The sequence below is a fragment of the Tenrec ecaudatus genome, chromosome 10, assembly GCF_050624435.1.
Source record: "Tenrec ecaudatus isolate mTenEca1 chromosome 10, mTenEca1.hap1, whole genome shotgun sequence".
Classification (NCBI taxonomy): Eukaryota; Metazoa; Chordata; class Mammalia; order Afrosoricida; family Tenrecidae; genus Tenrec; species Tenrec ecaudatus.
In genome coordinates, this window is record NC_134539.1 from 101,891,868 (window position 1) to 101,905,641 (window position 13,774).

Consider the following 13,774-nt stretch of genomic DNA (forward strand, 5'->3'; position numbering starts at 1 on the left):
GAGCCTTGCCTTTCAGTCATCCTGCAAACTGCAATGCTAATGCCGAATGTAATTTTTAGAGGAAACAATCATGTCAGAGATTCAACTGACTACATTCACATCCTGGCTGGCTGTCTTCCCCTTGTCTTGATTCTTCTTATTATTATTATTCTTAAGATACTATTGAGACAGATTCTAGAGTCAGATGACTGTTTATAAAACGCACCCTTGTTTGGTTTAGATCCTGGGCAGGATGAAACTTGCTGAAATCTTTTTGCCTAGGATTGGCTCTCTTAGCTTGCATCATTGCCAGTGAAGGAAACAAATTTTAGCAACTTGTATTGACCTTTGGGCAGTGTAATCTTTCTAAGACTTAGTATCTTCGTAAGTCAAGTGGGGAGAGCAATGGAAGGGAGGGAGAGAGCGACTGACACCCCAGTCCTTGGCAGCCGCCAGGTGAAATGAGATCCCTGTGAGTCCAGATCGCTTGCTCCTCCGTAAATGGCTGGTCCTACATCTCAGCCAATTTCTTTAGGAACACAAACATTCATTTCTCCATTAATGTCTTCTCTTTACTACCTTTGATTTCAGCTTGTCATGATTTCCCTTTTTGCATGTTTAGCACCTCGATATTTTTCTTCTTTTCTCTTTCCTTAGCTGCTTGTTAATTTTCTGATTCCTAGCACATTGACAAAGTTCACTATGAATTTCCAGAGCGTTTACCCCGTGAAAGGGGCTGTGGGTAGTACAAATAGTTAGTGTACTTGGCTGCTAACCAAGGTTGGTGATGGAGTCCACCCAGAAGTACTGAGGCAAATGAGAATGAGGAGGTCTGGTGATCGACTTTAAAAACAGCCAATAAGGCCCCATGGACCATTCTAGGCTGACATACGTGTTCTTGTCATGAGTTTTAGGGACTGCAGTTGAATGGTTTTGGATGACCCACATAGCTCCACCCCCCACCCTCCCCACCCCCGCATCCAAGCGTGGAGATTAGATTTAGCATCTTTCCTCCAGTGCTTATTTCCTTATGAGCATTGCAGCTGCCAAATTTGTAAATCCTAGTTTGTGGTAATAAAATTGCTTATATAAAATTTCACATCTTCATTGAATAAACTATGTCTCTCATACATTTTAAAAGGACAAGCCAATCTATTTATGACAATAGCAAATTAAATGAACTCTGTTTATGTCAATAAAGGAATGCCAGGTTCGAGTGGTATATGTAGTCTGCTAACAATGTATTCACTCACATATTTACATATCATTGGTGATGCTTAGAATACACACAGAAATGGGCATGTGTCTGTTGAGGGGAATTTGTGGTTGAGAGACAAGAGTTGAAGGAAAATTCTTGCTGTAAACCTTTGAGTACTCTTTATGCCACATTCTTATATTTTCTGCTCAAACATCAATACATTTTTATATTGTTATGGTAGATAATTAAAATGATTACTCTCCTCGTTAAATTCTTTTTTTCTTTCTTCCTCGTTAAATTCTTAAAAGTAAAATGCATATTAAAAAGAACATTTAAAAAATAATTTTATTGGGGGCTCATGCAGCGCTCATCACTATCCAGACATCCATCCATTGTGTCAAGCACACTTGTACATTGTTGTCATCATCATTCTCAAAACATTTTCTTTCTACTTGAACCCTTAATATCAGCTCCTCATTTTTTCCCCTTCTTCATCCTCCCTCCCTCCTGAACATTTGATCATTTATGTACTTATTTATTAATTTATTAACATTTGATAATTTATAATTTTTTCATATCTTACACTGTCCAATGTCTCCCTTTACCTATATTTCTGTTGTCCATCCCCTAGGGAGGGGGTTATATGTAGATCATTGTGACCGGTTCCTTCTTTCTCCCCCACCTTCCCCTTCCCCTCCTGGTATGGCTACTCTCAATAATGGGCCTGAGGGGTTTATCTGTCATGGATTCCCTGTGTTTCTATCTCTCATCTGTACCAGTGTACATCCTCCAGTCTAGCCAGATTTGAAAGATAGAATTGGGATCATTATAGTGGGGGAGAGGGACGCACTAAAGAAATAGAAGAAAGTTGTATGTTTTGTTGGTACTATACTGCACCCTGACTGGCTTGTCTCCTACCTAAGACCCTTCTGTAAGGGATGGTCAGTTGCCTACAGATGGGCTTTGGGTCTCCACTTTGCATCCCTCCTTATTCACAATGATATGATTTTTTTTGGATTTTGATGCCTGATACCTGATCCCATTGACACCTCATGATCACACAGGCTGGTGTGCTTTTTCCATGCGGGCTTTGTTGCTTCTCAGCTAGATGGCCACTTGTTTATCTTCTAGCCTTTAAGACCTCAGATGCAATATCTTTTGATAGTTGGGCACCATCTGCTTTCTTCACCACATTTGCTTATGTACCTGCTTTTGTTTTCAGTGATTGTGTTGGGAAGGTGAGCATCACGGAATGCCAGTTTAATAGAACAAAGTATTCTTGTATTGAGGGAGTACTTGAGTGGAGGCCCAATGTCCATCTGCTACCTTAATGCTAAACCTATAAATATATGCACATAGATCTATTTCCCAATCGTCATTTATAAATATATTTACATATGTTCATGCCTGTATTTAGACCTCTATAAATGTCCTTTGCCTCCTACTTTTTTCCTCTATTAAAAGGAACTTATTATAGTCCATGAGTTGACACACTTTTGAAAAAATGTTTACTTTATATATATATATATATATATATATATATATATATATATATATATACACACACACACACACACACACACACACACACATACACCCTTAGGTGCATGGAGTTTTCCCAAGATTATCCCAATGAGTAATAATTATCTTATCTTGTTATATTTTGCCACCCTACAAGCAGGAGTATAGATGTGGTTAGAAAAATGCTGCTGCTTACCTTTCTCAAGAGAAAGGCTTAATCAGGGTGCAGTATATAGCACTGATGAAGCATACAACTTCCCTCTGGTTCTTTAATGCTTCCTTCCCACAACTATCATGACTCCAATTCTACCTTATAAATCTGGCTAGACTAGAGCATGTACATGGGTACAGATAAGAGCTGGAAACACAGGGAATCCAAGACAGATAAACCACCAGGGCCAATATTGAGAGTAGCCATACCAGGAGGGGAAGGGGAAGATAGTGGGGGAGGTAGGGCTAACATATTACAATGATCTACCTATAATTTCTTCCCAGGGGAATGGGCAACAGGAAAGTGGGTGCAGGGAGACATCGATCAGTATAAGACATGAAAAATAATAATAATTTATAAATTATCCAGGATTCGTGGTGTTAGGGGGGGGGGAGAATGAGAAGCCAATACCATGGACTCAAGTAGAAAGCAAATATTTTGAGAATGATGATGGCAACAAATGTACAAATGTGCTTGACACAATGGATGGATGTCTGGATTGTGATGAGTTGTACAAGACCTCAATAAAATGACTTTTAAAAAGAGAGAGAGAGAAAGGCTTTTCTGAACACAGCTCTTCAAGTGATGCTTCTCATTTGAAGGTTGTAAATCAGACACTTGGCATTCCCCTCCCCATCTTCCCACTAAGACTCCTGATTTTATGTGCTCCTCCAATGGCTTTTCTTGACCTGACCTTGACTTTCATTTCTCTATGGCCACAGCTTTTTGCTCAGTTTAATGACAGGACTTATTAGATTAACATCTTTTCGCCATTTGAACAAATTCGCCATTTGAACAAAAGAGGCCGCCTCCTGGGTGACTTGCAGTCCCATTTAGTCTGTTGTAGGTAGGATCCTCTTTATTTATTTATTTTCCCCTTTTTATATAAAAATTTTAAAAAATCATTTTATTGGGGGCTCATACAATTCTTATCACTATCAATACATGCATCCATTGTGTGAAGCACACATGTACATTTGTTGTCATCATCATTCTCAAAACATTTGCCTTCTACTTGAGCCCTTAATATTGGCTGCTCTTTCCCCCTCCCTCCCCACTTCCCCCTACCTCATGAACCCTTCATAATTCATAAATTATTATTGTTTTGTCATATGTTACACTGTCTGACGTCTCCCCGCACTTTCTTCTCTGCTGTCCATCCCCCAGGGAGGAGGCTATATGTAGATTCTTGTAATCTGTTCCCCCTTTCTACCTCACATTCCCTCCACCCTCCAGGCATCGCCACACTGGTCCTGAAGGAGTCATCTATCCTGGATTCCCTGTGTTTCCAGTTGCTACCTGTACCAATGTACATCCTCTGGTCTACCCAGATTTGTAAGGTAGAATTGGTCGGCTATCAAAAGATATAGCATCAGGGATCTTAAAGGCTTGAAGATAAACAAGCGGCCATCTAGCTGAGAAGCATCAAAGCCCACATGGAAGAAACACACCAGCCTGTGTGATCATGAGGTGTAGAAGGGACCAGTTATCAGACATCAAAGAATTAAAAATCATATCAGTGGGTCCCCACCTTCCTGATACGATCAGAAGACAAACGTGTGCATAAGTAAATGTGGTGAAGATCCTCTCTTACTTGGTCCTTTTGAGAAAAATGGTAGATGTCTTTCCCCTTTGCCTTTTACTTTTCTTATCTTTAAGTATCTAAAAGGTAACAATTTTCTTTTAATTCCTTTTTCCACAAACTCTTTTCAGCCTCCTTTGTAGATTTGTAGGACCACTAGGAAGTGATGCTTCAATGTGAATGCGTTCATATTAAGTTATTCACTCTAGTGTTCTTTAATGTGCCATAATGGGGCAGTTGTTTGCCTTCTGAGAAAGATCCGATCTCATGTGAATGGAGAGGCCTAAGAGAAAGAAGGGGATTACATTTCAGGCTCATTGAAGTTCTACCCAATACCACCGGCCCCTCTGGCCCTCTCCACCTGGCCTTACCTTGGAGATAGCTCACAACTGGTCAGCTTTTTCCAGGATACACAGACTGTATTCCTAAAATCTGGTGCACAAAGGCTTCTTCAACCTTGTAGAGTCATTCTATTGTCTCCAAATTGAGCAATTTTATTTTTCTTTATTTCTGCTGGGAATTAAAAAAAATTTTTAACTTTAACCAAGCGTGTGTCGTGTGTACATAAGCCTAGACACATACACTGCATCATCCTAATCACTTCAAGTGCATAATTGGGGGCATTTTACATGTAACCTGTTGTGCAGTTCTTTCCAAAGCTATCTCATGGACACAAACAGAAACAGCATGTCCACTAAGCCACCCGTTTTCCATTCCCTTGTCTCCCAGCCCCAGCAGTCACTAATGTGTTTTCTGTCTTTGCTCATTGACCTGTCCCAGAGAGTTCGTAGTTATCTCTTTGTGTCGCTGACGTGTATCGCTCAGCGTATTGCTGCCAAGGCTCATCCATGTCATAGCTTGGGTCCGGACTTTGTGTGTGATTAATATTCCAGTCTATGCACGCACCACATTCTGGTCATTCACCATGGATTATTTCTGCTTCTTTTTGGCAATAATGTTACAGTGAGCTTTGATTTATAAAGTTATTTCATTTTTAATCCTATAATGCTTTTCTCCTTAAGCAAGCTTGCCAAATACTTCCAGATACTGCTGGAATAAAGCCCGTAGTGCCTGCCTCTGGCCCGCAACGCCCTCCGTGACCTCACTTCACCCTCCTCACTCTCTCCCCAGCACTCACTCCGCTCCAGCCACGTTGGCCTGCACGATCCTCTTGGGTGTGCCACACTAGGCCCCATCGCAGTCCTTCTTGCTTGCCGTTTCCTTGCCTGGGCTGCTCTCTGCAAAATCACCTTGATGTGTAGTTGATGCTTGCTTCGCTTTCCAGCCTCACCCACAAGGCCGCTCCTGGACGGTCTTCCCTTGTATCCTTCTGCGTCCACTGCTGTGACTCTAGCCAAGCCCGGGTTCTCTCTTCCATAATGCTTCCAACTATGTGAACTTCTCCGCCTCTTGATCCTGTAGTCATTGTTTTCACTCTCCCTCCCCCTCATACCAGTTCCATGAGAGTAGCATCTAGTTTTTACAAACGGGGGTGTCTGGGTACCACACAGATCTCCACTGCCTTCGAGTTGATTCTGACTCTCAGTGAGCCTGTGGAGCAGGTTAGAGTTGCCCCTGTGGGTTTCTGAGATTATTTATAAAAAGGGAGCAATAAGCCAAATCAGTTTAGGAACCTATGCGATAAATACTGGATGAATAATTTAAGTCATCACGGAGCTTTTCTGGGTGTAATTCCGTCGTTCTTCCATGTGAGAAATAGATGTGTAGCCACGAGGGCCGGGAGGTGCAAAGACATGCTACCATGCTGAACCTGGTTGCTTGTGTCCTGGTGTCTGCTTGTGCTGCCTGATGCAGGTCAGCGAGGAGAGATCTCTGTAATACTTAATGTGAGGAATGGTGGCCCTGCCCCAGGAGGGGCATGTCTATTGTACCCAGAAGTCATGCCACATTCCTGTCCCCTCTGTGCCCATCTTTAGGGGATTCTGATTGTGCGTGAATGCGCATCTCACTTTCTTTACCATACTCGCCCACTGCCCTTGAGTGGCGACCCCATGGGGCAGAGCAAAGCTGCTCCCTAGGCTGTCGGTATTTCCGGAAGAGAAAGCCTCACCTTTGTCCCACGGTGTGCTGGCTGTTGAGTTTGAACTCCTGACTTGTGGTTAGCAAGCCCAGTACTTAATCCACTGTGCCACCAAGGCTCCTTGCTGACCATAACCTTCATTATGTACAAAATGAGAGCCATGCCTCCTTCTCAGCCCTCTTGCATCCTTCTGCTTAATAGGGTCGCTGCAGTGCTGCTGGAAGCTCTCCCGCTGGGATCTCAGAAACCCGGTAGGGTTATGCATCCTGGAGAAGCTTCGGTGGGGCCGGAAGAAAGGCCTGATTATCTGAAAATTAGTCAAATGTGGATCACAACAGAATATTGTTTGATACAGTACCGAACGATGAGGCCCCAAGATGGAATGGCACTCGAAATACACAGTGGCCTCAACAATAAGCACTGCACCAATTGTGACGATGGTGCAGGCCTGGGTACTGTTTCTCTCTGTTGCACACAGGGGTACCATGGGGTGGGAGCTGCCATGAAGGCCGCGAACAGCAACAACAGCACCCTGAACACTACACTGCCATTAAGTTGATTTCAAACACAGCAAGCCCGTGTGGGGTTTCGGTGACCTTAAATCTTCACAGGAGCACACAGCCCCATCTCTCTCCCATGGAATCATCCGTTGGAGTTGGAGTTAGCAGCCCAACACTTTTGGAAACTATGCGGCACTGCTGAAATCTTTATATTAACATGATTTTGAAATGCACTCTCTTTTATTTCTTTACTACCTCACTGCGTTTTAAAGTATAGTATGTAAGCTTTATTTATATTTTTCAAAGTGGAAATTTAGGACAGTCTCCATTTTTTAAAATGTTTGCATGTCGGGTTGCCGTATACAGTGTTATATAGTGTGAATTACTAGATTTTTAACGTATCTTAATTAGTTTGTTTCCTAGCTAGTAACTTGCATGTGGGCAAGTATCTGAATTTTAGCTACTTTAAAGTATATAACTGTCAAAAATCCTTTTCATTATAACACTTGACCCCCCCCCCTTTTTTATTTTTTAAGAAAAAATTGCCTCTGACGACACTGGCTCAGTGCTTGACGGAAGGGTCAGCTATCCTGGGAGATGACACACTTCTTGGGTAAGGTGACACTACCTGGCTTGTGCCCAATTCAGGTGCATCCCCATGTGCAAAAAGGGGACTGGAACTCCTCAGGGAAGCGCAGAGGTCATCTGGGGCATCGGGGTAGAGAAGGGCAAGGTTACCAGTAAGACATCCACACATCAACCCCTACATGCTATTGTCTGTGCTGGAAGGCAGCTCCCCAGTGGAAAATTTACAACATACAACTCTTGAAGGGCAATTGAAATCCCTGGGGCTCCAGGAAAATCAAAGGCAAACAAGAGACTTCTCAGTCCCAGAACAACCCTGCTGGTTTTGAGCTCACAGAAAAAAACCTAAAAATAGAATCATCATGAGCGTTAGCAGCTATTATCAATAGGTGAATTGGCACCCAACAAATGAAAACAACTTAAAATATGAGATAAAATATGAAGCATGTTTAAAATGAAATTAAAAATTAGAATATTAAAGTCCTTGACAAAAGAATCAAACAATATGAACAAGGAATAGGCAGAGTTAAAGAAAAACAAAGAATTTTTAAAATGTGCATTGAATACACGTTTAGCAAAGCATTGGCCATCTCAATATGCTTCACGTGGTCATCATGCCATTCAGCCATCACTGTTCATCTGTTTCCAAGTTTTCCTGTCACTTTTAGCAAAAGCTCAGTTCTTATTTCGTAGTGCCCCTCTCCTCTTCCATTAAGCCTGCCTTTGGTAACGACTGATAAACTTTGGTATGACCTTCAGTGTTTGCTGCTTTGGTTCTTTTCTTAGCCAGACCTGACTCCTGGGGCTAGCTGGCATCAGCCCTCTAAAAACAACCCCCAAATCCTAAACTCACTGCCACCGAGTCCCTCAGATTCATAGCAACCCCATAGCACAGGGTAGACCTGCCCCATGCGCTTCCAAGACTGGAATCTTGGCAGGAGTAGAAAAACCCCGATTTTCTCCCATGAAGTTGCTGGTTGTTTGGAACTACTGACCTTGTGGTCTGCAGCCCAATTCCTAACCACATATACCACCAGGACTCCATTATCAGCTCGATAGGTGAGTCTTTTCTGATCTCACCAGCCCCTCCTCGCCAGCACAAATCCTCCAGCGTGATCTGGAAATTACAGACAAAGGTTCTCCAGCTATTCGAATCCTCGTTTCTCAGGATCCAAGTCCACTTTACTTTGGGTAAAACTAGATCCCTCACTTCATATCACTGAAAGAACATGTCAAATGTGTTACAGGTAGTCCCTGATTAAGGCAGTTTCCTGTTCTGATGATTCCATCATAGGTCTGTTCTCATGTGAATTCAGATATCTAATTTAAAAAAATTCTTCACAATTCTCTTTTATTAGAAGTATCGTGATGAATCTCATTTCCATTTTTCTTTGGCATTGACATACAGATGACAACATGAGCAAATTAGCTCGACATAATTGTATATAAACATATTTCTAATGATAAGCTGTTTCAAAAAAGGAAAAGGATGGTTTTTAAGACCAGTTCATCATAACTCAAATTTGTTGTAAGTCAGAGACTACCTGTATATCCAAAAGACAGAAGTGAAATTCAAAGAGTAAGGTAGATGTTAGTGAATATGTGATGAAATATCAATAAGCATTGAAAAAAATGAAAATAGTAGGAGAATAATGATTATTTGGGGAGTTAAAAGCACAGTGAAAGTAAAACACTAGGCAATTACAACATTTCTTTCAAATAGTTGTACTGCTTGAAAGGAGGATAAAGATACTGCATTTAAAGTCAAATGTTTAGAGATGTAAGAGATGTCACAAAAACAATAGAAATAGAACATGTGATTTCTGAGTTAGTAAAAGAGGTAAAGGGGAAATTTTTTTAATGAAAAATTATCAGAAAATACTACAGTAAGAAAAAGCACACAAAAAAAGAAAGAAAAAGCACAGTAGACAAACAGAAAATAGCAATTCTGCCATGTATGGGTTCTAATCATAAGACATGTAAGTAGAACTGTTTAAAATATTAGAAATTAATATGAAGTTTAATTCGACATAATTTCCAAGAGATATTTTAAGCATAGTTCTCAGCAAAATTGAGCATATGCATCTAATTTTGCACCTTTCCATAATTCATGGAAACTACATGAAAGGTTTTGTTGTTTTTTTAAAAAATACAAGCGTACAAAAATTGGAGATGGGGTAAAGGGGCCAGAAGAAAGGACAGCAGCAGCATTGTTTGGAGAACTATAATGCTTCTGAATCATGAATAACTGATTTACTTCTAAAGATCCCAGATAGTTGAATCTCAAGCCTGAAATGGGGTTCACTAAGGTCCAACATAATTTACATCATCACAAGGCTCAGAAATTGGCGACTTCACTATCTGTAAAACAGTAGGTCTTTGGGAGAGAGGTGATTGATTAAAATGATGAGTAATGGGTGAAAATTATTAGAGTAGCACTTGGATCACCAAGATCCTTCCCCACAGCACAACTCTGGAACACTCTCATTCTTCTCTACTACCGAAGTCTGGAGACTTATTCTTGAGGGATACAACAAGAGGGTCTAGAATGGAGGACACCAGTTACAGGAGAGTGCAAGGATGTCACTCAGTAAAGTAGCGGACGTAGTGGCAATGATGAGACTAATCCTTTTACCCACTTCAACCACGTGGGCCTTTACCCTCCAGGCAGGAAATTAGAACTTGGGGAATCTCATAAGCCCAATCAGAATGACTGAAGATCCAAGGATCTTGGCATGAAGACAGTTATCCAATGGATGACCACATTTATCCAACAAAGAAACTGTAAGTTGACCAGCTTCACTCACACAGAGCTTGGCAATCTTTGCTCTTGACTATCAACAGGCACAAATGATTGTCAGATACCCGAGGAGAGACTAACATAAAATGTAGAGACCAAATCAATAGGGAGAAATTTCAACTTTGAAAGAGAGTATGTGAGGAAGAGAGAATTTCAAGCACACTATCACTTATCTTTTTAAGAGATAATAGATGATAATTTATGACATAAAAAATACCAACTGAAATGAGCATATTTTAAAAAGAAATAATCATAGGCAAGAAACATCCTGATTAAAATAAGCTCATAGAAATAAAAATGATAGCAAGCATAAAAATCTCAGTAGGTTTGCAAGATAAAGATGAAGAGATCCATCGAAAAAAGAATGCAAAAAAACAAAAGGATGAATGAAAAATAGAAAAGTTAGAAAATTAGAAAAATCATCTGACATCCCAATGCTTAAATAACCATCATTCTTGACTAGATGAAGAAATAATCATTTTATTAATGTTTAGAATTGAAGGACATGAGTGTACATTAAAGGAGACATCCAACAGTCAATGTAGTAGAAGAAAATAAACCTAAGCCACAATTCATTATCTCAAATACTGACGACACAAAAATGTACAACTTTACAGTAAAATAATAGTCACGTACAAAAAGCCAGAAATCGGAATATTTTCTGGCTTACTGGCAGCTAGAATATTTTCAGACCAAAAACCAAAATGCACTGCCATCTAGTAGATGACAACTCCTAGCGCCTCTGCAGGGCAGGCTAGAACTGCCCTTGCAAGAACTGCCCTTCCAAGACTGTAAATCTCTATGGGAGTGCAAAGCCCCTTCTTTCTCCCAAAGAGCAGCTGGGGGTTCTGAACCGCTGTCTCTAAGGATCACAGCCCAACGTGTAATCACTTCACCACCAGGGCTTCCATCAGACAGTGACTTCAAAATCCAGGAAGGAAGCTATGGCCACGATCGTGCTCAGGATACTGCTTAGTTATCAATCAACGCGAGGGTGGAAAGGAATGATGCTCCATGCAAAGTCTTGCAAAGCTGACTTCCCACAAGCGCCTCCCTCAGGAAACTAAAGCAAGGCATGCTCCATCATGCCAATTAACCAAGAAAGAACTCAAAGGATACAGGGAGCAGAAGTTCCGACACAGGACAGAGGCCAAGGGAGTCCCAGGAAACGGTCCAGGGAAATTCCAGGTGGACACCTGGGCTTGAGAGATAGCACTTAAACTGAACCCAGATTGGCACAGGTCTGGGAGATCAAGGCCAGAATATGAACTCGTCCGCATCAAGGATGAGTCAGTGTCTTCAGAGATTATAAAAGGAGCCGAGACTTTTGAGTTCCCTTGGATGCATAAAAAGCTAAATGAGTACACCACCACGTGACAATTGTGGCACCAGGGCTCTGAGTGCAAATAAAATATGCATCAAAGAACAGTAATTAATAGTTAAGAATGGCTCTAAATAGGATAGCATCAAAATATAGTGTAACTGCCTGATTACCTACTGCAGACCAGAGACATTTTCAGCGCGGTCCTTCACCACAATCTCTAACTGCCAGCAAGCCGCTTTTTCCTGATGGTCTGGGTAAGAGACGGTGGAAAGATATGGATGGGATTCAGCTGTGACTGCTCTGACAGGGTTCCTTGTGATAATCATGCTGCTGGGTATAAACTGAGCAATCAGTGGAGGGATCTAACTACCCTGCTCCCCTGAAAATAAGACATACCCATAAAATAAGCCGTAGCAGGATTTCTAAGCAGTTATGCAATATAAACCATCCCCCGACAGTAAGACAGAGTGATAGGTCACGAAGGCGGGCAGCCTGTCTCCTCTGCCCCATCGTGACAGCTGCTATCTCGGAGGGGAACAGAGAGGCGTGGAAGCCCCATCCGCAAGCCGGCCCCCCCCCCACCCCCCCGTCCGGTCCCGGTGGTTCTGTGTGTTCTGCAGGCGGAGGCACAGAGGGAGACAGAGAGAGAGACAGTGAGAGTAAGTCGTCTCAGTGAAGTGAGGAGCCAGGTGCTCTGCTTTAGGTGCTGTGTGTCCTGAGGGGGAAGAAGGAAAGCTGTGGCTGCCGTTTGACTCAGCACTGTGGGTCCATGTTCCAGAAGACAATTATATTAGAATAAATGTAGATTGTTGTACCATACCTAATGAAAATAAGACATCCTCTGAAAACAAGCCGTCGCGTGTCTCATTGAGGAAAAATAAATGTAAGACCGTGGCTTCTTTTCGGGTAAACACGGCATCAGTAAGAGCCAAGAGTGGAGTGTCTCCTCTGGACCATGAGATCCCCGCACGTGAATTTTCCTGGATCCGGAAGACAGTTGTGACATTGGAAGAGTGGCGGAGGAACGGAAACAACAGAACTGGAGCCGGAGGAGGAGATAGAGCAGTGGACTTGTGCAGACCACAGAGCAAGTGAAGCTGAGTGCGTTTAGCCAGGAATCTGGCTTGTGGAGTGGGATGCTTCTGGATGTTTACCTGGGGAATCTGGGTTTTCTGACCCAGAAAGCTGGGGCTGAATGCCTTTGCATTCCGGCTCACTGGAGCGGGGTCCCTCAGGGAGGTGTGTTTATGGACCCACAGAGCTGGCGCTGAGTGCCTTGCTTCCAGTGGAATATCTAAAAACAGGCGAAAACATGCTCAATCTCATCAGTAGTCAAGGAAATGCAAATTAAAGCGAGAATGCGATGATATTTGTATCTACCAAAGATTGACAGGAGTGTGGAGCAGTGGAACCTCCCATCCATGCTTCTGTGAGGATCAGTTGGGACAGGCAGTCACTTGGGAGGGACTTTTGCCCATGTCTGTAGTAGAAAAACCCTCACACTTGACGTCAAAGAGCAAGTACTGGAAGGATATGTTCAGTGTTAAACTGTTGATGTAAACATTTTCAGTCAGGCAAAGGAGTAACAATTATATACTCTTATGTAAACACACGTGTAAAATTGCAAAAATATGGACCATAAAGGTATGTATTTAATTCAGAATAGCAGCTAATTATTCTGAAAGAGACTAGGGATATGAAACTCATTCACATCAAGGATGAGGTAGAAAACTGGCGGATATGTAATCTCATTGATTTTTATTGGTTTGGAATGGGTTTTTAACCTAGTTTCATTTAACACGATAGTGTGCAAAGGAAGGACCACTGCATATCATTATGGTGACAGTGACCTTTAAATAGTATCCTCTCATCTAGGGACATGGCCTCACATCCTACTCATTCAGGCTTTTGCTAAACTCATAAGAATGGTTTATCCACTGGATAATTGCTAACCCTTTCAACACTGATGTGAACACCATTTTATGGCTTCCATACATGGAGTTTTGTTTTAAGAATCTGCTAAAATGGAGTGT

The 13,774-nt window shown here is 41.9% G+C and overlaps 1 protein-coding gene across 4 annotated transcripts in view; it reads left to right on the forward strand.

The window, feature by feature from the left end:
• ARHGAP44 (Rho GTPase activating protein 44) overlaps positions 1–13,774 on the forward strand; it is a 216,454-nt gene that overhangs the window by 119,013 nt on the left and 83,667 nt on the right. For all 4 annotated transcript variants that reach the window (XM_075561081.1, XM_075561083.1, XM_075561084.1 and 1 more), the window contains exon 4: positions 7,569–7,645. In XM_075561081.1, coding sequence (XP_075417196.1) covers positions 7,569–7,645 — 77 coding nt within the window. The remainder of the gene's footprint in view (positions 1–7,568; positions 7,646–13,774) is intronic.